The sequence below is a fragment of the Neovison vison genome, chromosome 6 (assembly GCF_020171115.1).
Source record: "Neovison vison isolate M4711 chromosome 6, ASM_NN_V1, whole genome shotgun sequence".
Lineage (NCBI taxonomy): Eukaryota > Metazoa > Chordata > Mammalia > Carnivora > Mustelidae > Neogale > Neogale vison.
In genome coordinates, this window is record NC_058096.1 from 17,218,195 (window position 1) to 17,245,552 (window position 27,358).

Consider the following 27,358-nt stretch of genomic DNA (forward strand, 5'->3'; position numbering starts at 1 on the left):
ACAACATTCAACTAGTAGAACTGGCTTTGGGCAATGGACCACTTGGAGACTGAGGAATTGTGGAATGAGAAGGGGATGATGGCCTTAAGCAACAGCAATTCCCTGCCAAGTCTGGAGGTAGTTCAGAATACTAGGGGTTGTTGGGTGGTCCCAGGTCTCAACAATCATTTCATTTATTCAAGTGAACTAATTCTCAGGATATGCTTCTCTCTGCCCCCCGGGTGACTGACTCCAGAGCGTTCTCTAGGCACTGGCCAAAGGGCTTGATTGCTGGGCAATTCCGAGATTCCCACCTGGAGCTCACTGCTACTCTTAGAACCTCAAATCACCCCAGGATCCTCTGATGCACTCCCTGAAAAAGTGACCAGGTGTCTTAGCAAGGATCTGGGGAGACCACCTGCAGCTTGGGGTCTACAGAAGCATCCTTGCTCTCTTCCTTCTCTGTAAATTAAAGGTAGGAAAGAACTGCGCTAATCCTTACAGATTCAATTTCACTGATGTATTCACTAATGAGCCCTGAAGAATGAAGGGGGGTGGGAGGGGCTCCTGTCTTTTCAGTAGATCTTCTAACCACTACCAGATAAGGGGCTAGAAATTCCTGGTTAGAGTTAGTAATTAGAGGGAAGGAAGGGGAAACCTAGTTCCTGTGAAAATGCCACTCACCTACCTGCACTCCCTTGTGTCCCACTCCCCCCGCCCCCCCAACAGGAATTTCTGAGAATGACAGTAAGTCAAGCCCTGGAGTGATGAGTGCTTGTTTTCGGGCAGATAAATACAAATCAGGGTATCTAATTTTTATTTAAGCAGGAGAAAGAAGAGGAAATGTGGGCACAATTTTTTTTTTTTTAAATCTTAGGAAGAAAAGAAAAAAAAAAGCCCAATTTTATGCCACGGTTAACACTTTCTCGCCCTGCCTTCTTAAAGCAAAGCGGAGGAAGTTCCAATCACCCGGAATTAAGGAATCAGATTGCGGGCATCGATGAAAGGCGCGCGGAGCTAGGGAGAGCCCTGGACTCGCACACAAAGGAGCAAGAGTTCCCAAGCGGCGGGCGGCCCTGCCCGGGGCACAGCAGCACTCAGGGCGCAGCGACGCGCCAGGAACCGCCTGAGGCTCCCCGGCTGCCCGGCCCCTCTGCTGGTGGCTGGGAGAAGTTAGTCACCCGGAGCCCGAACCCGACCAGCGTCCCAGCGCGGAGCGGCCGGGGAATGAGGAGGGAGGAAACCCAGTACCCGGGGCGGCTGGGAGGAGGCGAGAGGAGCGCGGGGCGAGGGGCGCACGGGAAGACCGAAGCCCTAGGCTGCTGGACGGACTTGCAAGGTCTTCGAAACCGGAGCGCACGGGCGTGCGAAGAGGAAAAACTTGCGGCAGGAACTTCCTACCGAGGGGGGAAAAAATAAAAAAGAAGCAGGAGAGAGGGAGGCAGGGAGAGACTTGAAATGTCTCAGTAACTTTAAAAACACAGCAAAACACCCCTTTCAGGAGATGAGGTAAGCCGGGGTTAGCCAACCCCGATTGGTTGTGAAATATCAGACAAACCCGGAGCCACTGTGGCTTTAAATGAGGCCAAGGAAATCTGTTTTTCTTACCCCAATACTTTTTCCCCCTCGCCCTTGCTCCCTCCCTCGTCCCTTCTTCCACCTCGCTGGGTCCTTCTCGGTCTCCTTTTCCTTGATCACCCCCCCCTCCGGCCCTCCCCCATCTGATTAGGCGCGGACCGGGAAGGGTGGGAGGGGTGGGGGGAAGCTCTCCCTTTAAGAGGCAGCTTGCAGTGACGAATTGTTGAAATTGCCATTGCAGGATGGCATGCCGCTATAAATTCATTGTTCCACCTCCTCGCATCTTCACAGCGCTCGCGCTGCTCTCCGCGCTCGCAGCGGCCGACTGGGGATGACGGCCGGCGGGAAGACACTGCATCCGAAGGGACACGGACGCGCCGCTTCACGGGCTCCCCGCAGGCCGCCCCTTGCATTTTTTGTTTTAACTTTTATGGCTTTTTCTCTCTCTTTTTTCCTTTCCTCCTGGTTCTAGTAGAGTCAAGGAAACCCACCAAATAAAGGAAGTGGGCTCCGGAGCTTGCAACCGCCGCCGCCGGCGGGTACCGAGCAGCAAGGGGGCGGGAGGCAGCGCGCACCAGTTGCCCGCCTGGTGCGCGGCACCATCCTTACTTTTCTTCGTGCGGCGATAGTGGCTGCACTTGGGGGTTGAATTTGGGTTAGTTTGGGGGGGGGTTGTTTGTTTTTTCCCCCCTGTCCTCGTATTTGCGGGACCTCCACAACCCGGCTTTTCTCTTCTTAATTTTTCCCCCCCTTTTTTTCCGGAGCACGAATCCAAACATTTTCCAAACCAACAAAGAAAAGTTCGCACGCTGGCACTGAAGCCGGGACAGGCTGGCGCTGACGCCGGTCCCCCTCCTTCCGACACTTGACTCAACCTTGCAAGCAAGTGTGTGTGTGTCCCCATCTCCCGCCCCGGTAACTTCCATAGCGAATAACAAATACCCATAAAGTGCCCGTCGCGCAGCCCCTCCCTGCGGGCAGCGCACTATGCTGCTCGGGTGGGCGTCCCTGCTGCTGTGCGCGCTCCGCCTGCCCCTGGTCGCGGTCGGCCCCGCCGCGGCACCTGCCCAGGATAAAGCCGGGCAGCCTTGGGCTGCTGCAGAGGCCGCCCAGCCCCGCCGGCGGCAGGGGGAGGAGGCGCAGGAGCGGGCCGAGCCTCCGGGCCACCCGCACCCCCTGGCGCCGCCGCAGCGCAGGAGCAGCGGGCTGGTGCAGAACATCGACCAGATCTACTCCGGCGGCGGCAAGGTGGGCTACCTCGTCTACGCGGGCGGCCGGAGGTTCCTCCTGGACCTGGAGCGGGATGGTTCCGTGGGCGCCGCTGGCTTTGTGCCTGCAGGAAGCGGGCTGAGTGCGACCCGGCACCACCGGGACCACTGCTTCTACCGCGGTACGGTGGACGGCAGCCCCCGCTCCCTGGCTGTCTTTGACCTCTGTGGCGGTCTCGACGGCTTCTTCGCAGTTAAGCACGCGCGCTACACCCTGAAGCCGCTGTTGCGCGGGCCCTGGGCCGAGGCCGAGGCCGGGCGAGTGTACGGGGTTGGGTCCTCGCGGATCCTGCACGTCTATACCCGCGAGGGCTTCAGCTTTGAGGCCTTGCCGCCGCGCACCAGCTGCGAGACTCCCGGGTCCCCGCCAGGGCCTCGCGAGCGCCCCCCGGCGCACAGCAGCCCAGACCGACGCTGGGCGCTGGCCCCGCCGTTCCTGGACCAGTCGGCTCCCTCTTCCGATGGGGCCCAGGAACCCCAAACGTGGTGGCGGCGGCGGCGCCGCTCCATCTCCCGGGCGCGCCAGGTGGAGCTTCTCCTGGTGGCTGACGCGTCCATGGCGCGCATGTATGGCCGGGGCCTGCAGCATTACCTGCTGACCCTGGCCTCCATCGCCAACAGGCTGTACAGCCATGCCAGCATCGAGAACCACATCCGCCTGGCCGTGGTGAAGGTCGTAGTGCTGGGTGACAAGGACAAGAGCCTGGAGGTGAGCAAGAACGCGGCCACCACGCTCAAGAACTTTTGCAAGTGGCAGCACCAGCACAACCAGCTGGGGGATGACCACGAGGAGCACTACGACGCGGCCATCCTATTTACGCGAGAGGTAAGTTCACCCTGTGCGGGTGGTCCAAGCGCTGGTGGAAAGAGGTAGGTGGAGGTTCAGCCTTGCCAAGGGCCTCATTTCTCCCACAAACCTCCTGCCACTGAAGATGTGCTTAACGGCTCCTCCTCGCAGGAAACCCAGTCAGCCTTCAGCTTTGCTCCTGCATTCAGGGGCTCGCCAGCAGCAGTCCCTGCCTTAAATGAGTAAACGTGCATCCGCCATCCATCAGTCGGGCAGAATGTGTCTAGTCGGGCAGAATGTGTCTAGTCGGAGACATGGTGTCCTAGATGCGTAAGTAGGATAAGAAGGGACTGGAATGCATGGGAAAATGTGCATAGCTAAATGGAAAGGGGCAGAAAGCAAGTTTGTCTTTGGAATGCAAGATATTTCTCTCTCTCTCTCTCTCTCTCTCTCTCCACCTTCCCTTCTTTCTTGTTTTGGTGGGGGAGAGCCTCTCCTTCCCAGTGAACCTCAGTATAAACTTTGTCCAACTTAATGGGAAGGGTTTTATTGGTTCATCCATTGTAGTCACTTTTATCCACACCTTTTCTTTGTAAAGGTCCATACCTTCTTCATTGAACCACTTCTGTGACATAAGTTGAAAAGACTCTCCAGAGGAAAGACTCTTCCCTCCCTCCCAATCTGGCTGTTTAATGGAGTTCTTACATGTCCACCTGGTGGAATTTCAGTTTCCAGGAAGGAAGGAACTCAGGATGGCAGGGAGGCAGGGAAAATACAGAAACCTAATGCTGTCAGGTTCCTTAGCAACTCCTCTCCCGAGTCCTCCAATGCCCCACAAGCACCGCCTGTCCCTCCAGAGCTTCCAGGGAAGGGTCGCATCCAACTTGCATGTTTGGGATTTGGATGAATATGTTTCTGAAGGCCCAGTGTGGAAAGATCTGGGCAAAGAGTCAAGACATGAGGAAGGAATGTTTGCCCAGGATTTCCCTCTTTTAAGGAAGATGGTTACAGAAAGGGAAAGAAAGTGATCTTTATAGGTCCAAAGTTCTGGGGCGCACACAGTATCTATTTGCTCAATCATTCCATCACCATGTTAAGTGTCACTTTCAGACACAGAGTCTGGGCTGTTTTGGAGCCTGGCTTGCTCAGGGCTCTGAGTCTACTTCATGACTCTCCTCTGATTGGCAGCTTTAAGTCATGCCTCTCGGATGCCTGATAGAAACTGCCTTTTAAAGCTCATTCTTTAAGTGTTTGGGATCCACCCAGGGTAGCTGAAGGATGCAAAATTTTGAAATATCATGCAAAATCTTGGTATGAATTGGGGCATCCCAGCTAGGATAGGAAATGCACTGATGATGGCTTGCAGGAAGTTTTGGAATCACACAGCTCCACTACCTAATTCTCTGTTTTTGCTGAGGCACCGCTGGTATGAAGGAAAAGTGTTGATAAATTTGGAATGGAGAAACACTTGTGGTCCATGGGGTGGACACAAATGTAAACCACGTGTAAACAAGGGTGCCAGAGGGCATTAGCTTAGGAAGAACCTGGCAGCCACAATGCTATGCACGACGGAAAATCTGCCTTCTCATTAAGTGATGTAAAACCATCCTTTAATTTCTCTGCGCTACATAAATCTTTGACATGGAAGAACATTTGTTTTGTAGCCTTCCATATGAAGTGGAGTTCTCCTGTAAAAACTAGCCCTTTCCTATTTGGTTTCTAAGCCTTTTTTTTTTTTTTTTTGTAAGCAATTTTCCACGTCTGGATTTCTTGCTTTGCTGCATCACAAGAAGCTGCCAAGAAGAAGGCTTCAGAGAGTTTGTGGAAGGAAGTTCTCTAAAGACAGGAAAAAAATACTTTTGTAGGCACACTACTCCAAAGACTAGGTCATTTTAATAGTTCAGTTTGATTTTTTAATACAAATGCACATTCCACAACTTTTAAGACAAATAAAAATTAATAGAAAACCCTATTCCTCTCTACCTCCTGCCCCATCATTTTCCTAACTGCTTCCCAGAAAAAAAGAAAGAAAGAAAGAAAGAAAGAAAGAAAGAAAGAAAGAAAACTAGTCCATGGTTCTGAATGATCTGTCTGTTGCTTTTTCTGGATTTGTGTTTTATTTGGGAAGTTAGCAATTCCTATGTTCCAAGCTCTGAAGCATATCAGAAACATTTTAAGTAGATAGAAGCAAGGGAGAGAGAAATTAGCGGTCTATCTTAATGTTAATAAGTATTATAATAACATACATTTTCCAAACTAGTCTGCACATGGAAAATATTATACATGGGCCCTCCCTGGCCTCCCTGCCAAGCAGAAGCATACTTTTGGTGAAGCAAATCTCATTTAGCTTGCGGTTGGCCCTCTGGTATATACATCTAACTTGAGGGGAACCAAATATTTGAAAAAGCATGTGTATAGTGAATATACATACTTCAATTTGAAAGAATGCTGTTAATTCGGGGACTGAGAAAAATATTACAAAACCCTTTTGCGGCATTCATTAAGAGTACTTCAAAATGTAAAATTAAGCTCCATCTAATACTTCAGAATATGGAAAATGAGAGGACTAGAGCAGAAATAATCTGAGCTCTTCTACCATAGAAATCAGATATCTTACGACCTAAAAAAAAATGTCCGTGACTATTTTTTTTTCAATGAGAAATGCCCTCAGTTGGCACCGGGATCCAACTTTTACAACTCTGTTTTGAATGTAAGAAGTGCGTTGCTTAGCAGCCAGACGCCAAGCCATCAAATCCATGTTTTGATGGGCTCTGAGCACTGTTCAAATTTTGTGTCCAGATGTCTTCTCTTAAATTGCTTGTTTTTCGGGCTTGAAGCAAATGTGTGAGGATATGTTTTCCACTCCTGTTTACTAGCCCAGGCCACCTTGAATGTTGTGTCCAGGAGTCAGCAGAATAGTGCTAGTAATTCTTTTATCAAACTAGCACACTTCACTGAACCCCGGAACTCTAATTCGAGAAACTTTGCACCAGGCAATTCTCTGGCATAGAAGCCGTTTTCATTCTGGAATAGCACTCATGCTGGAATTCATACCACTTCTGCCATCAAACAGTAGAAATCTGATCTCCCCAGGATTTAATTTTGCTTTCCAGAATCCTTTCCTTGTCCCTGGCTTCCTCTTTTATGTTTAAATAGGTTCTTTAAAACCCACTTGGGAGATCACATATTCTTCTCTAGAAACAAAAACCCTATCTGGTGAATGACAAAATCAGAGATTGTTTAAGTTCCCCCCATCCCAAACCTCACATGGATCAAAAGCATTGGACTGAAAATGAACCAGCTACAGACTTTGCAATATACAAGGTCCATTTACTTTCCTTAACTATGAGTGTGCCGATTAATAGGCAATTGTCTCTCAGCTACACCTCTCTTTATGTTGTTCTGCCCTGCAGTGCTGTCCTCTACCAGCCAGCCCCTTGTTAGGTTGTGACAATAGGGAGCCCTGAAGGGGGAGACCAGAAGCTAGGAAGAAGAAGATGGATGTACGTTTTCTTATTTCCTTGCTGATGGGGTTGACTAATTCAGTTGCATATATGAGTTCAAATCCCATTTGAAGTCTGAAGTGAACTCCAGTCCAGGGTTCCCAGCCTATAGATCAATTCCAATCAACAAAAATCCAAATAACTCAGAAATGGGAAGATTGGGAGCAAATTAAACAGCTCCAGCTGACATTTTAAAAACACATGTGAATTGCAAGTTCCTAAGAGAATAGATCATAAAGGCTGTCATCATGAGAAAAATACAAAATGTAACTATGCATAGCGATGGATTTTAAATAGACCTATTGTGGCAATCGTTTCACAACATAGATCACATGTACCAAATCATCACGTTGTACCTAAAACTAATATAAGAAGTCAATTATATCTCAATGGAGAAAGAAAGAAAGAAAGAAAGAAAGAAAGAAAGAAAGAAAGGAAGGAAGGAAGGAAAATATGCTAAGGAATCAAATGTCCATTACAGACAATATACCACAACACACAGGACATATGTCATCTTTGTCTTTCTCTCTCACTTTTGGTGCATATCTAGAAGTGCCTTCCATGTGTGAGGCATGCATTTATGCAGCTGAAGACAGCAAGATGGGATATACCTGCTCCCTACCCACCTGGGCTTATCACCAGGGGAAAGGAAGCGGGTGCATACATGAATCCCCCTAGTGTTAGGAACTAACTTGGGTAAATGTGACCCGAGTTATAACAAAGTCTGTGAAAAGAGAGGGGAGAAGTGATCAATTCTGCCTGTGGATCTTTATATAGACTTTGATACAGATGTATGATTGAGTTAAAACTCAAAGGATGGATACATTTTATTTGGATTCAGCCAGATTTATGGAGCATTTATTTGGTACTATCCATCATCATAAGCCATTTTACAATTAATTCTTTCTATAATCTGCACCCATACTGTCATCGTAATCGGACAGCTAGGATCATTCATGAAAAGAGATAGTCTTCTAAGAGTAATAACTGCCAAACGGCAGGTAGAGAAGCTGCTAGCCTTGTCTAGTGCTCTCTACACAAGATATTGTAACTAATTTATTCAGTCGGTGTGTTCCTAATAAGCAGAGAGGGATTCAGAAATTTGAATGTGACCCCTTTCCTAAGAGTCTATTCCAGGAAACAGACAGGGAAATGGGTCATTGTCATATAGCATGATGATTTTTATGGTACATGTGGTCATTAGATATCTTGGAAATACATTAGAAGGTTTCCTAACCCATCTGAGTTCAATTTGGAAGAAGGCCTAGGAGTTAGCTGTAAGGAGGAGATAAGCGTTGCAGACGTGCCCAGTATCTTGTGCAATGGCCCAGGGGCAACCTATGAAATGTAGGGGGTTAGAAGGGATATGATAGACAATATAAGAGCAGAAGGATGACAGGGTGTGGAGAAGATGGTAACAACTACATTAGAGAAGAAATTATGTGTCCAGAGAGAGAGATCTCAAGTTCTCTTCATTTAAGGACATTAACTATTTCTATTGGATTGGGACCCCACCCTTATGATCTCATTTAACCTTAATTAACTTCCTAAGGGCTCTGTCTCCAAATACAGTCACACTGGGGATTAAGATTTTAATATATGAATTTGAGTTTGGGGGAGGAAGATGCAAGTCAGTCCAGAGCGCCACATTTAAGAGTTTAAATTGTAAATTAAATCCAGTGGGAATCTATGGAAAGGAAACAGCAGTGACCAGACGTATGTTCCGGTATGAGCCTTCCAACGTGAGTAGTTGAACTCAGCCCAGGGGGAGCCTTTTGCAGGCGATTTCAGTAACCTGCAGGAGGAGCCTTGAGATAACCAAAATTAAAGCATTAGCCTTAGAAATTAAGAAGCAGGGGCCACATCAAGAAATTTTAAAATGAGGTGAATGCAAGTTCATTAAGCCTTCCTAGCAAAAGAAATGTTTGGGCTAAGGTTTGGCACCGAAGAGTTGATAAGATATGTAGGAAACTGTGGACAAGAGGGGTTATAACAGTGCAGTGGAGGCTGGTAGGAAGCCTGGGTTGTGTTGTGGAAGGTGGACTGCATGGTGCAGCCTAATCAGATCTGGGCTCGAGAAGGTAACTGACTGCAGCATACAGGCAGGGATGTTACAGGAGACAAAGGGACCACTTAGAAGCCCCAGATGACAGTGCAGGCAGGAAGGAAGAATGGAAGGAAACGAGAAGGAGTAGGCAGTTACCTGAAACATTTGGTAGATGGAATCAGGACTTACACATCAGATGTGGCAGGAGAGAGAGAGAAGTGCAAAGAAAAGATGTCCAGGTTTCGTACCCAACACTCCATCTTCTTCTTCTTTGGAATATCTTTCTCAGCACATTTTGTAAATTCAGTAGGCTTCTAAATTGAGTCTTAACGAATATACCATAGATAGAAAGACTATGCCGTGGTATTTGTCACAGGAAAAGAATTTATTTACCAGGCACAGATTATAAGTGTAAAAGATAACAGTAATGTCAAGAAAAACATGCGTGATGATTTACCAGTAACCTAGTGAAGGTGGTTCAGGAATTGGGATGTTAAGCTATAGGTTTGAATTTTGACTTAAGCAGTCTCAAGTTTGCAACTTTGGAGCTTTGCAAGCCCTGAGCTCTTATTTCTCCACCTGTAAATTGGAGTGTTTTCATTTAATACCAACACAGGGAGAACTAGAAAGATGTAGAGAACACCTGGTCCAAATTCCTTATGTTAATGATGAAGGGACTTTTTCTCAAAGCATATAAACATCTTAGTAATGAGTCTTACTAATAGCATTAGAAATGAAAAGTGATCTACTTTAAAAACAAAACAAAACAAATAAAAAGTGATCTACTTTGTATTCACTGTGTTTAATCAGCTTCCATTCCCATTCTCCAAAATGACTCTTCCAAGCATCTCCGCCCCGCAGTCCATAACTTGCTGCCTCCCTCTTCCTTTCGTCTTCCTTCACATTTATAGACAAAATGTCCCATGTTGGATCTCTGGGTCCTAACTGTCTTTCCAGCTTCCCCTGATTGGCTTCCACCCAATTCTCCAGTCATGACAAACGTCCTGTCATTTCGCCAAATAGAGCCTGCCTTTTTCCATCCCCTGATGTATTGACCAGTCTTTCCTCCCTAGGATACCCTTCCTTTAAGACTGTCAGACTTCTATTCCTCCCTCAATATCTAGTTACTCTTTTGAGACACTTTTATTGATTCACTCCAGGAGAGCATGTCAGTTCCCTTCTGCATCCCCTCAAAAATCTGTTCATCATCGCATGTCATAATCTGCTTTCCTCTTGGCTTATCTATTCTGCTCAGTAGACCGTGATGGGTCTTAAGGTCAAGATCAGATCATATTTATTTATCACAGTGTCAGCAGATTGTTGGCACATGGTAATTGTGTTAGGGATAAGTGAATCTGGACCCCTCGGTCCCTAATCCAGTTGGGCTCTTACTATTACCTAGTTGTACCCATAAGCGATAGAGATTGTGTAACGTGGGTCCTTATAATAGTCAGATTAACTACCAGGCCCAATTAATGTAGTTTCTCTTGAGATCTAAATCAAAACCTCTGGGGCGCCTGGATGGCTCAGTGGGTTAGGCCACTGCCTTCGGCTCGGGTCATGATCTCGGGGTCCTGGGATCGAGTCCCACGTCGGGCTCTCTGCTCAGCAGGGAGCCTGCTTCCCTCTGTCTCTCTCTCTCTGCCTGCCTCTTCATATACTTGTGATCTCTCTCTGTCAAATAAATAAATAAAATCTTAAAATAAATAAATAAATAAAAATAAAAAAAAAAAACCTCTACTATTGGGGGTTGCTGTATAGGTAGCCCAAAAGACAGATGTCACCTCAAGAATTGGATGCACAGTATAAATGTAAATTATGGCATGTAAATGTATGTATTTTTTGTTTGTCTTTAATATTTTTATGCAATCCCAATTTTTAAAAAAGATTTTATTTACTTATTTGAGACAGAGAGAGAGAGAGAGAAGGAGGGAGGATGAGAGAGAGAGAGCAGGAGCAGAGTGAGGGGCGGGAGAAGAAGTAGACTGCCAGCTGAGCAGGGAGCCCTGTACGGGGCTCAGTCCCGGGACTCCAGGATCATGACCTGAGCAGAAGGCAGATGCTTAACCAACTGAGCCACTCTATGTTTGTATAATTCATGTAACTTAAATATGTACCACACCAGATTAACTCTATTACTAAACCCTCTTCATAGGAATTGAGACGAGAGACAGACATCTAAGGCTAGTTAAACCCTCTTCTGTGTCCTTCTCTTGAGCTCCATGCTTTACCATGCTTATAAGATCATAATATCTATAGAAAAAGAAGTTGCTATTATTTAACTCCAGATTTCATTGTATAAGTATTCTTGGTTAATTTGGACTTCCATTGCTGCAGTTAAGATGACATCTGCTTTTCTCCCCTTGTGTTTCTTTTGGCTCTTTCCCTCAGCCTGTTTATGCTGCTTGAAAGACCAGCCTCCCAGGCAAGGCTAGAAATCCTGTAGCTTCTCTTACTCCTTCCACTTTGTGCATTCTCATGTCTGTTTGGTCCATTTTCCCAACCCAGTACCAACCATTGGGATTTGTTAAATTGTACTATCTTCTGGACATCTGCTTCTCAAGGTAGCATACTTCACTGGATCCCTGCCCCTGCCCCCTTCTCCATCCAAAGGATGCTACTAGGCCTTCTAAATTCCAGAATGAATCAAAGATATTGACATATTCTTAGTCCTCTAAATGGCCACACCTGGTGAAAGGCCACCATGTCAGAGATGTTCTTGTCAAGTCTTCATTGGTCTTGCTGACCACCTCTGCTGTGTTTTTGAGTTACATACAATGTTCCAGTCGTTTTTCCTGGCCAACATCACAAGCCCACCTAATAAGCCTCTGCATACTTTAGCAACCCTTTCATTTCACTAAATCTTTCTTTGCATTGCTATCTACACCATAGTGTTAAGAAATTGCTCTTGTATGAAAAGAACCACCTTTAGCACAACAAAGATGGAGCTTACCTTGATCTAAACTGACCAAGCAGAAAAACTCTGGTCAGCACTTGTAATTTAATTACCTTTTAGGGGGAAAGTGTATGTGATTCACATTTTTCCAGTATTCCCTGCCTCCAGATCCATAAGATGGATGGATGGATGGTAGATGGATAGATAGATAAATAGATAGATGCTATTGCCCCTTTAGTATCCTTACTCCTGTTCTGAATTTAAAAAAAAAAAAAAATTCTACAAACTTCAAATAAGGTTTGCAACTATAAATGTTGTTATAAATCTCCACCAGTAAATAGACATCAGTGTGATGTGCTGTATTCTTAATAAATTTGATGCACAAGCTGAGTTTTAATACATTGGAATGAACACTGGATAGCAAAAAAACACAGGCATTCATTGCCAGTCTTGGAAATGAAACCGTAACGGGGTATCATGGTTTGAAATTGTGTGAATGAGATTGAGAGGTTACTAGTTTACATAATTATAGTTACAAAAATATATAGAGTATGGCCGTGTCATCAAGAGGTTTAATCAGTGTGGTTTAAAAAAAAAAAAATTGTTTCTGTTGATAATTTTGTCACAGGCACCCATTTCTATGGCAAAGGGCCAAATGCACTTAATGCAATTCAAGGATAACAAGGAGAGTTGATAGCTTCTAACGAGCAATTGCTACAGCAAACAGAGAGATATGAAGAATCCAGTTTAAACTCTATTGATGAGGGCCATTTCCATTCGCTGTGGCTCTTCATCTGAGCTTGTTCTTGACATGTGGAATAAGAAGGGAAAACGATTCTTGCATTTTATTATCTAGATATAATGAACTTCAATTTGTGAAAATAAACATAAATCTTATTTTTTTAAAAAATGTGTGCAGAAATAACCCATGGTGTCTAAGTCTGTCATCTTAACGTTACTGAAATGATTGGAGAAAAACAGGATTAAAAATGTATTGTACTATATTATTATCTCAAAGACTGATTATTATGCAAAAGTGTATTCCAATTTCAATTTTAAAAACTACTAATTTGTTCTCAACAGCTGTAATTTGAGATCCCACGGGATGACATATGAGGATACACAGGAAAGTTGGGGAGGCTATCACTGGTTTGGGGACTTGATTCACCAAGTCTACTTGGCCTAAATTTCCACTGTCTGAAGCTATAATAATATGGTGACAGCAATGTAATTCATCACAGCTGGGATCGCATAATATATGGAACACAATAAGGACCTGAAAATGTACTAGAAAGAAGATAATAGGGTATATCTTTTAGATATTCTTTACCTTGGCTGGATTTGTGTGCAGGAACATAGGGAAGATTTAGAAGAGTATATTGACATTGAGTAGGTGACTTTGATTATGTAGTAATAATATCTTACACTGACTTCCAGGAATCTGTTGAGATCTTGCTAGCGTGTTGCATATCAAGGTGTGTGAGCTCTGCATTGCATCTGACTGTATGTCACAATTCACCTCAATTAAGCAAATGTTGGTCGAGTTTGTAGCAGAAGCCAGACGTGGTGATAGTTGGAGATGCAAACATGGTAGCTGTAATAGAAACAACACTTATTATTGCAACTGGTAAATAGTCATCTTTCATAATAATTGATTTAAAAAAATCCTTTCCTTCTATGATTATTCACTCATGGCTTACTAGGATATTGTCTTGCTCTTGTGAATGTAAATGTATGTGATGTTAATTAATTTTCATTGAAAACAGTAGTCAAGCACAAGAAGTTCTAATGTCTTTTAAAGCTCAAATAGCATTTAAATGAAAGCTTATTACAGACCTATCATGTCAACAATTTTGGTTTATATTTTCTCTTAAAGTTGTCTTCTGATGTCTCTTTCAATCAAATTGATCATTTTTAATGATCATTTTAAGGGGGTGTGATCATGTTTTCCTTTGAGAATCTCTTAAGAGCTATACAACTTCTCACTAGAAAAAAAATGCACACACTCACTTGTATAAACATAATATATTACATATATTTTCTGAAGATTGATCAGATTGAGAAATCTACATGAAATCTACATCTTCAATCTACATGAAATGCTATGAGTACGACTGTATACATTTTTGGAGATACAACCCACGATGTTGCAGCTCCATTTGGAAATCAGGAGATGCTCTTCCAAGGAATTATGCTCTTGGATTACAATTTAGTTTCCCATTTGAATTACGGACACACTGACATTTTGCCACAAATAGGTGGTTGCAGTTTGCCCCAGTGACAGAAGATAAATTATTAGGCCAGTCTTCTGATAAATTTAGCATGAATTTAAGCCTGAAGAGTAGGGCTTTAGTAAGCCTGACTCTATGTGAAAGTGATCCCAGACAAATGTGCTTGAATATATGCTCCAGAGCTTTGGGAAAGCTACCGCGGCTGTTGTAAGGGACAAACCACAATCTTAGGACATCTTTTTAAATGTAATTGAGTCCCATCATCCTTCTGTGCCTCTGGGGCCCAGAGAAGCTGGGAAGAGCTGATGCCGTTCGTTTGTCATTGGAACGTTTCCAGAGCTGAACAGGTGATACCATAAACATACCCACTCTTGCTGTCTGGAGTGAGCAAGAGGCTCTACAAGGTGGCTCCTTCTGGATGGCAATTGATTTTAATGATTTCTTTCTTTCTCCGGGGCAGGATTTATGTGGGCATCATTCATGTGACACCCTGGGAATGGCAGACGTCGGGACCATATGTTCTCCGGAGCGCAGCTGTGCTGTGATTGAAGATGATGGCCTCCATGCGGCATTCACCGTGGCTCACGAAATTGGTATGCAGCGCCTTTTCCCTTCCCTCGCCAAATCAAACACGCATAACAGCTGCAACAGGAACCCAAATACTTGGCAATTAATCCCAGATTTCTCCAGGTTCAGACGCTCTGTTGGGGATTACATTTGTTTATATTTGCACTCTCAGGGTTAACTAGTTAAGGAGGAGGATGGCAAATCAGGCACCCAGGAGACATTTCCTTTTTGACAGTGTCATTGAAGAGTTTAAGAGAAATTTGCTACTGCTCCTGTCTTCTTAAGCTTCCAGCAATGACTCTTAGATGGAGTTTGTCACAGTTGATTATGGTATGCAGGAATGCCCCCTCTTAAAAGCTACTGAGGCTCTACCGACTCATCCAGGGCTAATCAGTTTGCACAGAAATTTGTCATGTTTATTCCATTGTGAGTGATCAGAGCTTCTGTCAAAGGGGAACAATAGCTCACGATAAACAGTCCTATCTCCTTTTTAATAGCAAAGACAGAGAAACCAAGACCGGCAATCAACAGGGTTTGTCTTCATATGTCACCGATTTGTGTGTCGTAAGAAACACACCTAAATCTTAAAATTAGAATTTTCGGACCAGGCTCATTGTTGAAAAATATCCCGCCAGTTAGGATATGTGTTTTCCAGGTGATGACTTGGGTTCCTAGGTATATGAGTACTTCAGTATTTAGATTTAGACGTTGGAATCAGACACATCTGGGCTCAATTCTTGCTAGAGTACTTTCTACCAGTCTTATGATTAGTCTTATTATTTAAACTCTTGAAACTTGTTTTCATATCTGAAATACAGGAACAAGGGTGCCGATTTCATGGGATTATTTCAGGGACCAGATTGGGTAGGTTACAGATACCAGCTGTTATTTACACCCACGTACATTTCTGGTTTTGCTTTTTAGTTAACTAGTTCGTTTCGTTTTAAAAGTGTGTATCAGCTTTAGCATCATCCTTTTGGGAGGAAAGTATGGTTTGATACTTTTTTTTGCTGTATTTTTATTAAACGGATTTAGCTTTTAACCTAAAACCATAATTTTTAAAGAGAAACTAAAGCTTCTTTTTCACATTCCTAGTAGTAGGCAGAGAACATTTCACAAGGGGTAGATTTCTAGCTGCTATGTTTTCTTAGGAAAGTTAAAGTAACTTTAAAGCAAAGATGTCATTGTATAAGTCAATATATTGCAGCAGTGAAAATAGAAATTAGTAGTTAAATTTCAATTCCTAAGTATTAATCGTGACCTTAATTTTCTTAACTGACACTCTTCTTACCCTCTAAGGAGAAAAAAAAAGACACAAAAACATAAACCTTTAACATGAATAACCATCCAACGGCATCACTGATAATAATTTACATGTTATTAATTAGACTTCTTTAGCTTCAAGATGGAGTCCCTTCTCTGCCTCAGGGGTCTCTGTTTTGTCTCATGCAAGAGATTCACATCCTCGGTCTCCATCTCTTGTATGTAAGGCAGGCGAACAATAAGGTGTGACTCTCTGGTGTGCTTCTCTAGAAGACCCGGTATATCCGAAAAACTTTTAAAAACACGTACGCCAACTGAGCTTCTGGCCCCTGGGAGTATGTTTTCACTTATCTCTCATTTGTACCTATTAAACCGATAATAACCAGCCGAATATAGATCTTTAATCAGTATTCTTACCTATCTCTATCAGTGCACGGGGCGGGGGGGGGTCAGTGGGAGAAACACAAGAGCTCCCCAAAGCAACATTCAGAATGTACAGTGGAAGCTAAGAAGAATTGGACCAAATCCTTAAGAGGATTGTAATTGAGCAGGGATGATTTCAAAAGCAGTAATCAGTCACCATTATTTGGAGTGATGGAGCTTCCAAAAGAAACGTTCTCAATCCCTTGGTAGGCAAAGGCTGGTTCGTTTTGGACTGGGGAAGCAACACCCTGATCATCATCTGTCCGTAAGATTACGAGCCCTAAATCCTGATCTTCTCAGGAAGGGATGACAGAGTTCTTGAGGGAAGGGCTGTTTCTTCCTTGCATCCTGCAGTGAACCATTCTCACAGGTTGATAGTATTGGGGAGGTCTCTCTGTAAGAGTATCACCGTGGCAGTAAATGCAACTTCTTTGGGACTGCACTGACTCTCAAGGCAACTGGGCTGGGATGTAGAATCTTCCAGCATCACCTTTCCTGGCCCTCCTGAATTCCTAAACCAAGGGTGGACACCGGCCGACCTGGGAGTGTGAGAGGTAGGAAGACAGGGTCTTAGAAGAACAAATGTTTTATTAAAACTGTACATGTATGGTAAGAACTTTTCTTAACAGTGCGAGACTGGATACAGTTTTACAAGGGAATGGTGAAGGAGAAATGTAGGCTTCTTTTTTTTTTTTTAAAGATTTATTTATTTATTTATTTGACAGACAGAGATTATAAGTAGGCAGAGAGTCAGACAGGGAGAGAGAGAGGAGGAACCAGGCTCCCTACTGAGCAGAGAGCCCGATGTGCGGCTTGTTCCCAGGATCCTGGGATCATGACCTGAGCCGAAGGCAGAGGCTTAACCCACTGAGCCACCCAGGTGCCCTGAAATGTAGGCTTCTATGTGAAAAATCAAACCTGAATCTTTGCTCCATGACTATGCCTTGGCTTCCCTTTAATGTCTTGGTTGAGCCAGCTCTAGTTCCTTCTTTAGAATTCTCTATGATCCATCCTTCAGTCCAACACTGCCTATTTAATTTGTCTTTCTGCATTGCATATAGCCAAATCAGAGAAATTTAAGATCTGGGGATGGGGGACATGAACTTAATTTCCCTTTCATAAGGGGATCTGGCTTTCATTTGAATAAAGCATTTCTAATTGCTTTATTATTCTTTAATTTCACTTTTTGCCTAAATATTGTGAGCATGTGTTACAAAGTACAAGCCTTAAAGAAATTAGAGATGATAACCTCACAAAATATTTCCTAATCATCTGTCTGTAATTACAATCTTGCCTCCGCAGCCAGTGTGATCTTTGGTAACGCTGCTGGCAGATCTGTTTCCAGTGCTTTATTTTTAGATCGTTGCATGAAAATACGGGTCTGAGCTAACCAGGCTCACGTCTTCCCCCTTGCCCTTCCACTCCATTCTTATGTAATTTCCTCCCTCCCCTTTTATTAGACACTTATGTATATGTAAACACTTTCCAGATTGGGAGGTTATATATACAGATCATGGATGGTGACAAAGTGACCTCCGTTTTGTCCAAGTGCTTTGAATCTTCTTGAGCCCATTCCCAAATGTGCAATCCACGTCCTGTACCCAGTGTAAATACATGACTGCGCTCAAAGCATAAGCAATGGAGAAAGTTTCCAGACTATTCCCGTAATTTTTCTACTTTATTTCTCCTATACGGAGCAAGAGGATGTATTTGGTTAAGACTAAAGCTTTAATGAGGTGTCTCGGTGGCTCAGTCGTTGAGTATCTGCCTTCAGCTCACTCAGGTCATGGTCTTGGAGTCCTGGGATCAAGCCCTACATCGGGCTCCTGCTCAGCAGGAAGCCTTTTTCTCCTTCATCCACTCTCCCTGCTTGTGTTCCCTCTCTCACTGTGTCTCTCTCTGGCAAATAAACAAATAAAATAAAAAGCTTAAAAAAAAAAAAAAAAGAATAAGGCTTTCATCAATCAACTTACAGTTTCTCATGCAATGCTCTACCACTGCTTCCTCGAGCAGATAGTGCTTTAAAATACAAAGTCGTTCACCTGAATCAAATTTTCCTTTGGCCTTTTATGCCCTCTATCTGAAAAATGTCATAACTTGGAAATGAACATGTAAGATAAATAGCGGCAAGTCTGAAATACTATCTTACACCTTTTCTCCCCATCATGTAAAAGTCAGGATGGTTTCAATGAACAATTCTGAAAAGTGACTCTTCCTGGATCACATGTTAATGTGGATTCATCTCTTTTCCTTCCAATTGTTTCTTAAAAAAGATGAGGTGCCTGGGTGGCTCAGTCGGTTAAGCATCTGCCTTTGGCTCAGGTCATCAGGGTCCCAGGATTGAGACCCATATTGTCTCCCTTCTCAACGGGGAGTCTGCTTCTCCCTCTCCCTCTGCCGCTCCCCCTGTCGCTCCCCCTGCTTATGGTTGCTCTCTTTCTCTGTCAAATAAATAAATAAAATCTTAAAAAAATTAAAAATTAATAAAAAACTGGACTCTGGAGTTATATCATTAAATGATGCCAGCACAGGCTTCTGGAAAACAGATTTTGATATGGATAGACTCTACAGAGGCAGTAATAATTTGTCTTCCCCATGGCTCTTATGCAGTCAAATGCTCTACCACTGAGCTATACCCCCCCCCATGGCTCTTATGTATATGTAAACATTAACTTAAATCATCAGGACAATTTAAAAAGTTGCTTTAAACCATCAAGAACACGGTCCCCATCCCTGTGCCTTGACTGGAGGCAAGAATGTGGTTATGGCCATTTTACAACTCAAGTGTGAACTGTAGAAAGTTTTCAAATGAATGTAAGTTTACATTTTGAGTTTATATTTTTAACTTGTCAAACTTTTATTATTGGCTTGTAATACTAAAGATTTCACCTGCTGCCCACATGGTTCTTCAGAATAATAATTTTATTGATGTTGTGCCAGCTTCTAATATGCTAGGGGGAACAATCTGATTTTATTTAGGCTAATGAAATCCATAATTTGTGAACTTGCTGAAGCTTGGCTTTATAGTAGTTCGTCATAAAATGTGCTAAGTGAATCTCTCCACCATGAAAGATGCCAAATGCTTCCTAAGCCAAAGTCAGTCAACTTAGAAAATCAAAGCCAAGGGCGCCTGGGTGGCTCAGTCAGTTAAGTGACTTTGGCTCAGGTCATGATCTCAGGGTCCGGGGATCGAGACCTATATTGCACTCCCCGCTCAGTGGGAAGTCTGCTTCTCCCTCGCCTTCTGCCCCTTCCTTCCTTAAGCCACCCCCCACCCCGCTACTTGCTCTCTCACTTGTGTTTTCTCTCTCTCTAAAATAAATACGTAAAATGTTTTTTAAAAAAAAGTCAAAGCCAAATATTCAGCTGGAGGCTGAGGAAGTGGCTAAGAGGCAACAGCATGGCTGCCCATGTTTTGCTGTGGTTAGACGGAGTTCTCTGGTTGTGCTGATCTGCGTGTGACTGAGCTCCCATGGATGATTAGATTAAACAAGGCTGGGTTTTGAAAAGCTGCAGAGGCCCTAGAAATACCGTAGACCGAAGCCAATTCCCAGAATCAGATGTCAAGACTGACTGTGAGATGTGAAGTGAAAGAAAACTGGATTAAACTTGGTATTTACCCCCCAAACCTATAGCTTTAATCAACATGAACTGAGCCTTTTTTTTTTTTTTCTGTCTAGCCTGGAGCAAGGCCACACTGTGTCTTTCTCAGCCCCCAGATGAAAGGTGGGAATGGGTCTATACTAATATGTCCAGCAGCACTGAGAGATTGAGTGTTTAGTGTCAGTTCTGTATTTTTAAAATCCTATCCCAATTTCCCTTCCTCTTGGGGAGGCCTAGAGATTGCCCGTCACACAAGTAGAAATCCAAGTTGAAGGTCGCATAAAAAGTAAATACATCACAAACGTAATGCATGATTTTTTTTTCCTCTAATGAGTAGTCAGTTTCCCCCTTCTCTCCTACATCAGAAGTGTCTAGTAATATCAAAATTTATCAAGTAAGTAAAAAGTGACACACAGAGATACAAGTGTTTTTAAGAAGTTTTCAAACCTGTCTGAGGCCAAGAACTAGTATACAACAAGGGTAAGATCTGAACCCAATTCACCTGGCTCTAAAGCCCAGGGTTTTGCTGCTTTCCTATAATGGTCTGTTAGTGTTCATTTTTCAGGAGGTAAACCTGAGTTTGATTCAAAAGGAGACGAACACAGCTTGCTATAAGTTGAAAAAATTGAGTTTTCTTCCTTCCAAATTATATAATTGATACAACATGTACTTACCATGTATGTTTAATGTTTTGAAATGGGACTTTGGGAATTTTATCACTTCTATATAAAGATTTGCATTTGAATAGACGTATATAATCCAATTATTAGAGCTCCCGAATCTCTTCTTCAAGGATTCTGGATTCTGATCCCATGTGAGTTGTTGGCTCACTCTTCAACCCCTGGCAAGACCTTCTTACACCTCAATAATCCCAGCTGGAAAATTAGGTAAAATAAAAACATGACCTCATTAAGAAACAGATGCTTCATCTGAGCAGTGCTTTCTTAAGTAAACACATTACAGAGCTTGTGACTTTTTTTTTTTTTTTTTTAGGATGTGGTTCTGTGTCCCCTTGTTCACTGGTCAGTTTGGGGTCAAGAGACAAGAGTTTGAAGTTCTGTTTAATTTTCAGACCAAAGTTTAGAAAAACAAACAGATTTCCTTCCTGAGGTGAATGTGATAAGTCAGCCCTTGTGGTACAGTAACACCTGAGCTGAATAAAAAGCTGGACCAATATTTTCCTTTCTCGTTACCTGTCTTCACCCAGTGTACATGATCTCAGATTTTCTAACATCAGATTCATTTGTGAATTTAAGGAGGCAAAATACTTTTTAAGTCTGTATTGTGAATATCAGTGATGAAATGTATTTAATGAAATGCTGCCTTTAATTTAATTTAATGTTGCCATTTTCCTTTAAAAAGATAATTATCATACTAAAGAAATTATCATTGACTAATTATTGGCTAATTCTGAGATAACAATATCATTCAGACTCTTATCCTAGAGACCTTGCTTTGACATAATTTACTGTGAAATTCCTTTCCTTAATGTCATCCAAATAAACTTGTTCCTGATGTCACTTTGTGTGATGGACACTCGTTAGCAAGATTGTTGTATTTGCGATATGATTTAATATCTATTAAGAATAGATAAGTATTTTCTCCAAAAGCATTTTCAACTTACATCTTGATTTTTACAAATGATTTCAAAAAGCAAGATAGAGTTCTGAGGTCTGTATCACGTGGAATAATATTGGATTACATGTTTGCATTATTCTCTGAGTTTCCCTCTGACTCCTGTAATACCTTTTATTTTCTTCTTTTGTATATAAATACAAATGCTATTAACTAGTGCATCTACTACTCAAGTGTGTTTGTTCCTTCATCTCCTCAGGATCTGAGATGAGAGGTTACCAATTACACCAATCAAGAACTAATGATTGACTAAGAAAGACAGCCTCATGAGCGAGATTACTTTAAGCCGACAAACAGATCTTCAATCTTTTGCATGTCTACTAATTACAAAATACTAATACCTCCAAATAAAAATACAAATACTAATTCGTCCTTAGAGCAAGACCTTGGGGCCTGTACTTGAAACCCTGACAGGGAATTGCCTCCTTAAATTTAGTACCTGCATTGTTGCTTCTCAGGATGGTTCTACTGCCTGAGCTTGGTCCAGCTTCTTCAAAACTCTTACCTTCAAAATTGCTCTGACTTCTCCTCTTCGCTCCTCTTTTCTACATGGACTCAAGAAAGAAGTATCTATATTGCCTTTCTCTGTGGGTTTCTTGGCTCTGTCACCCTGCCTCCTCCAAGGACCTCACGCCTCAACTAACTCTGCTCTGTGTTGTTCCAAAAACTCATCATGAGATACAGCTCCATAAAACAACCAGTTAATTTAGGGGTTGTAAACATTTTCTCCAACAATTCTTTATATTCTTCCCGTGCTGTCTTATTCTCTGGGACATATTTGTGTAAATCCCAGCTGTGCTAATCCTGCTAGAGGCTGCTTAGTGGAGAAATGCTTAGTCTCCAACCCACACCTGTGATTTTAAACATCTCTGTGGGTGATTGATGAACAAACTTTCACTGGAAAAGGCGGATGTCCTTGGAGATCAGTGACATCATGATGCATTCTGATTAAGCCTTTCACAACACCAGCTTGAACTGTATTATTGTCAGCTACAACATTATAGTTTAAATTTCTTGGATTTCTGGATTTTCTGTTCATAATCTTTTAGCACCATGGTGTGTTTTCTCTAATGTGAATGTCCTTTTAAAACAGCTTGTGCCTTTGTATATATCTTGCCATTTCTTGCTCAAAGATATGGGCAAATTTCAGACCAACATTAGATGTCTTAGCATCATGATTGGGGGATCCCATTTGAAAATAATCACCTCTTTAGCTGCTCCTGGTCCTTAGTATGGCTGTCACGTCTCTCCTGAAGAGCATCCAAACGTCCCTCCCATTGATCTTCCATTTTAATTCCTGTCCAGCTCCTGAAGGAAGTCACATGGGTCTCTCTCACTGTGTCCTGATTGCAGTTACTGGAACTAGCTGCCTGTTTCCATGGGTGCTTAAATGCTCTTCACGTTGACCATGACTCCTGTTGTCCTTGAGAGAGCATGCCTCTCCCAGCAAGCTGACAGACTTTCTTCATGGAAGACAAAACATTCCTCCAAAGAGTCTGTCTCTCAGTTGACCTTCAAGCAGCCCGTTCCTGACTCACTTTGCAGAACTGACAAAATTCACATCTTCTTTTAGTTCTTGTTGAAGTGGAACCAAGGTTTGTTCATGCTCAGAATGGCAATCTTTTTGGTTGTCATATAAAAATACCTTATATTTATCTTTGGCAGCAATTAAGTTACATTGATAAATTAGCAAATTTAGGGAGCATAAAATTCACAATATTATGCCAAGTCACATGCCAAAAGATTCATAAAACTGTACCAAAATATTTTTAAATAAATGGCTTTCCTTATATAATTGAAATCTTTATAAAATTAGATGCCTCGCCTTTCTGTATGAAAGAAAAATTTGAGATACTCTGCCAGATTTCTCAAAGAGAATTTGGTGTTTGCTACATGGCCTGTATTTTATTTATTTATTTATTTATTTAAATTTTATTTATTTATTTGACAGAAAGAGATCACAAATAGGCGGAGAGGGAGGCAGAGAGAGAGGAAGAAGCAAGCTCCCTGCCAAGCAGAGAACCCGATGCAGAACTCTATCCCAGGACCCTGAGATCATGACCTGAGCTGAAGGCAGAGGCTTAATCCACTGAGCCATCCAGGCGCCCATACATGGCCTGTATTTTAAACCAGAAATCTGAAACTTATCCTCCAAAGGAAGTGAAAATCACTTGGATGCTATAATAAAAATTTATCTAGGGGCACTTAATGGTTCAGTTAGTTAAGCATCTGCCTTCAGCTCAGGTCATAATCCCAGCCCCATGTCAGGCTCTGAGGGGAGTCTGCTTCTCCCTCTGTTTCTGTACCTCCCCCCTGCTCATATTTTTTTTCTCTCTCTCTCTCTCTCAAATAAATAAAATCCTAAAAATATTCATCTAGAAAGTGCTAATTGCTTAGATATATCTGGAGGAAAAGACTATTGCTTTGTTAAGTAAATATGATGATCTTATGAACTAGAATGAGAAGTCACATGTTTTTCTAAAATACAAAACCTGGATTCAAATAAATGTTATGTGGCAGAGGTCACCTTAGGCCACTTTCCCCCTTTCTTTTCTATGCCAGGGAAAAAAACCCAAGTGTGAAACTTCCACACAAATCCCACAATGTTAGCTGATAAAGATTCTACAGTGGAAAGTTCAAGAAGCACAGAGTGCCTTCTCAATAAGTGTTAGATGTACCAAGTGACTTCAAGTCATTTTGAGCCGGGCATGATGAAATGTTCGGGTTTTTTCTGAGCTGTGGGTTACAGGAAAAAGAAATCAACATACCACCCAAAACTTGGACAAAGCCCTGCCAGTCTGTTGCATATGACTTGGGCCATACTTCACAGACTCTAATGCGCATTCGTGCTACTGAGCAAATAAAACGTGAGAGCAGGAGGGTTTCCCACCGAAAACTTGCTAGGCTGGCAAATGCTATTGAAGTAAATAACTGCATAAATACCATAAAAATGTGGAGCTTTGGAAGGTCACCGAGCCCTAGCCACTTAACTTCAGCCACAGCAGCAAGCAGCTGCTTCAGTGGACAATTTTGTTACGAGGTGTTGGTGATTTAACAAGTTGGCCAAAAGTACTTGGAATGTGGCATGAAAGATTTCATCTCTGTTGGGTTTTACTGTTGCATGCTGGACTTTTTTTTTTTTTTTTTTGGCAGAATGGCCAAAAGTCCCTGCCTTTGGCATACAGGAGCCCAAAAAGAATGCATTAATCACTTTTCTGTAGTATTTTATACACCCTTTTTAATGCTATGTGTATGATTCTATAAAGCTTTACTAAAAAAGAAAAGCAACTGAGGTCTACTTGTCTGCTTTTTTAGAGTCTATACAAACCACTGCCTTGGAATTTTTTTTAAAACAGTATTTTAGATTTACTGGTGAGTGTCATTTTATCCTTAGACGATGTGAAAATTAATCTTATATAATAAGAAAACAATTTTGATGATAAGAATGTGGTTAGGATACCTAGCTTGATAGACTGGAAATGCAGTGTGGGATTGCAGAGACCATGTGTGGTGGACCGAGGCAGAAGGATAATGACTTATCTTTGGACAATGACTTATCTTTCTAGAATTTGTTTTCTCTTTAAGCTTTAACACTCCATGATGGGCATCTTGGTATTTTAGACATTTCTTCAATGTAAAAGGGTGTGTTTTCAAAATATATCATTCATTCATGGGATTAGTAAACATGCAGAACTTCGCAAATGAAAGAACTGAAAGAATTGGAAGGGTGAAAGCAAGCTTATCTTTGCCTGGAATCGGCAAGTTCATAATTTCTCTTTCTTTTCCCCCCAGATGACTGGGGATCAGTCATCTGGGGGGAATCATCTCTCAGATTGTTAGCTACCTATTAACTTGGCCAAGAAAATAGAAGTTACTGATATTCAAAAACCATCTATTAAGTGCTTGCAACTTGCAGAACATTGAGTTAAATACAGAGATTTCAACAGTAGATGGAGGAGATGCTCTCTGATCTCGTGGGGCTCGTAATTGATCGGAGAAGGCAGAAAATTAGACAAGTAATCAAAATAATATGTAGTGAGGGCTATGACATAATCCCACAGTTGCCAATTCTGGATTCTAAATAAGGCCTGTTTCTACATGTCATTGAGCATGTGTGATCCAGATGGATTATGGGAGCATCCACTCCTTAATGTAGTTTTTCAGTTTTCCCCTAAATGTTCACCCAAAGTGACTGCTCTGACTACACGCAGCTTTAATTTCCCTGGGGGTCCATCCTGTGCATGAGAAGGCAGTTAAAATGAACTCATGGACATTTGCGGGCGGGGGGGCGGGTGTTGCTGGGAGGTGGGAAACCAAGTGCTCGTGTAATTGTCATAGAAAAGTAGAAATGCAAAATCACCCATTATTGCATTCCTTCTCTTCTCTGCTTTAGGACATCTCCTTGGCCTCTCCCATGATGATTCCAAGTTCTGTGAAGAAAACTTTGGTTCCACAGAAGATAAGCGCTTAATGTCTTCTATCCTAACGAGCATTGATGCATCCAAACCCTGGTCCAAGTGCACCTCAGCCACCATCACAGAATTCCTGGATGATGGCCACGGTATGTATCATTTAAGACAACACAGGCTCAATAACAACACTTAGGGGAGATTATTACCAGCGTTACTTTATGACATCCTCATGAAGCCCACCGTGCCTCCTGAGACAATGGTTGTTTAGATTGGGTCAGGAAAGGAGCAGAGGGATGGTCTGTTGGTGTATAATGCCAACGTCCTTGGTGGCATTGTAGCTATGGTATTTTTGCTTTGGAATTAAAAGGTTCAAAAGAGAAGCAGTGTGGGAGACCACACAGAATGCCTCGCCAGTGCCCTGAAAGCCTGGCTTTTATTCCGTCTTTCACCACTAGCTTCCTGTGAGAATGTTGGCAGACATCTTGTTTCCCTGCTATTAATATGACTCTCAGAATTATTTGTTACATGCCTATTAGAGGGGTGTGGTTAAGACGTAGGTGACAATTCTGTCGGATCCTCTTTATGGCAACAGAAAACCAAAAAGGAAGCTCTTTAGATTTGCATCCACTGGAAGAATCTGGCTTCATCCTGACAGCAGATTCTCCGGAAGTAGAGTGAAAGCTGCAGAACAAAAAGAGAAGAATCAATCTGAATGGCGGGAAGACACTTTAAGAACTTCGAAAGAAAATCTTTGACTGTTACCCGCTAGATACAGTTCAAGAGCATAATCTATTTTATTAAATTCTGCAAATCGGGGATCGGTCCTGTAAATTACATAAAAATACCAAAGAAGTCGAGGTTTTTAGAAATAATAAATTCTGACCCTTAAGTAGTCTTCAAAACAAGCTGTTGCTAATTTCCTAGCATCCCTTGGACTTGAAACACTAGAGGCACAGGAGGATAGATGCGTTCGAGTCAAGTGATTCAACTACAGATGCCAGTGTAGTTCAAGTTTCTCATGTTATAAAAATGGACTTATTCTCATTCCTTCTTTTTTTCTCTTAAAATTTGTCTCTTTCCAAAAGACTGAGTATGGACTGGATATGACAGAAATTTTTTGATCATAATAACTGTCCATAAAATTATCTCGTGATGTGTGGTTCAGA

General features: G+C 42.5%; 1 protein-coding gene across 2 annotated transcripts in view; it reads left to right on the top strand.

Moving 5' to 3' along the window:
- The first annotated feature begins 1,152 nt into the window (after positions 1-1,152).
- ADAMTS5 (ADAM metallopeptidase with thrombospondin type 1 motif 5) overlaps positions 1,153-27,358 on the top strand; it is a 49,269-nt gene continuing 23,063 nt past the window's right edge. The window contains exons 1-4 of one of the 2 annotated variants that reach the window (XM_044251065.1): positions 1,153-1,488; positions 1,799-3,651; positions 14,750-14,882; positions 26,174-26,341. In XM_044251065.1, the coding sequence (XP_044107000.1) occupies positions 2,545-3,651; positions 14,750-14,882; positions 26,174-26,341 (1,408 nt within the window). In that variant the 5' untranslated portion in view covers positions 1,153-1,488; positions 1,799-2,544. Of the gene's footprint in view, positions 1,489-1,645; positions 3,652-14,749; positions 14,883-26,173; positions 26,342-27,358 lie in introns of those variants that run through there. The other variant, XM_044251066.1, reaches the window with a different exon arrangement.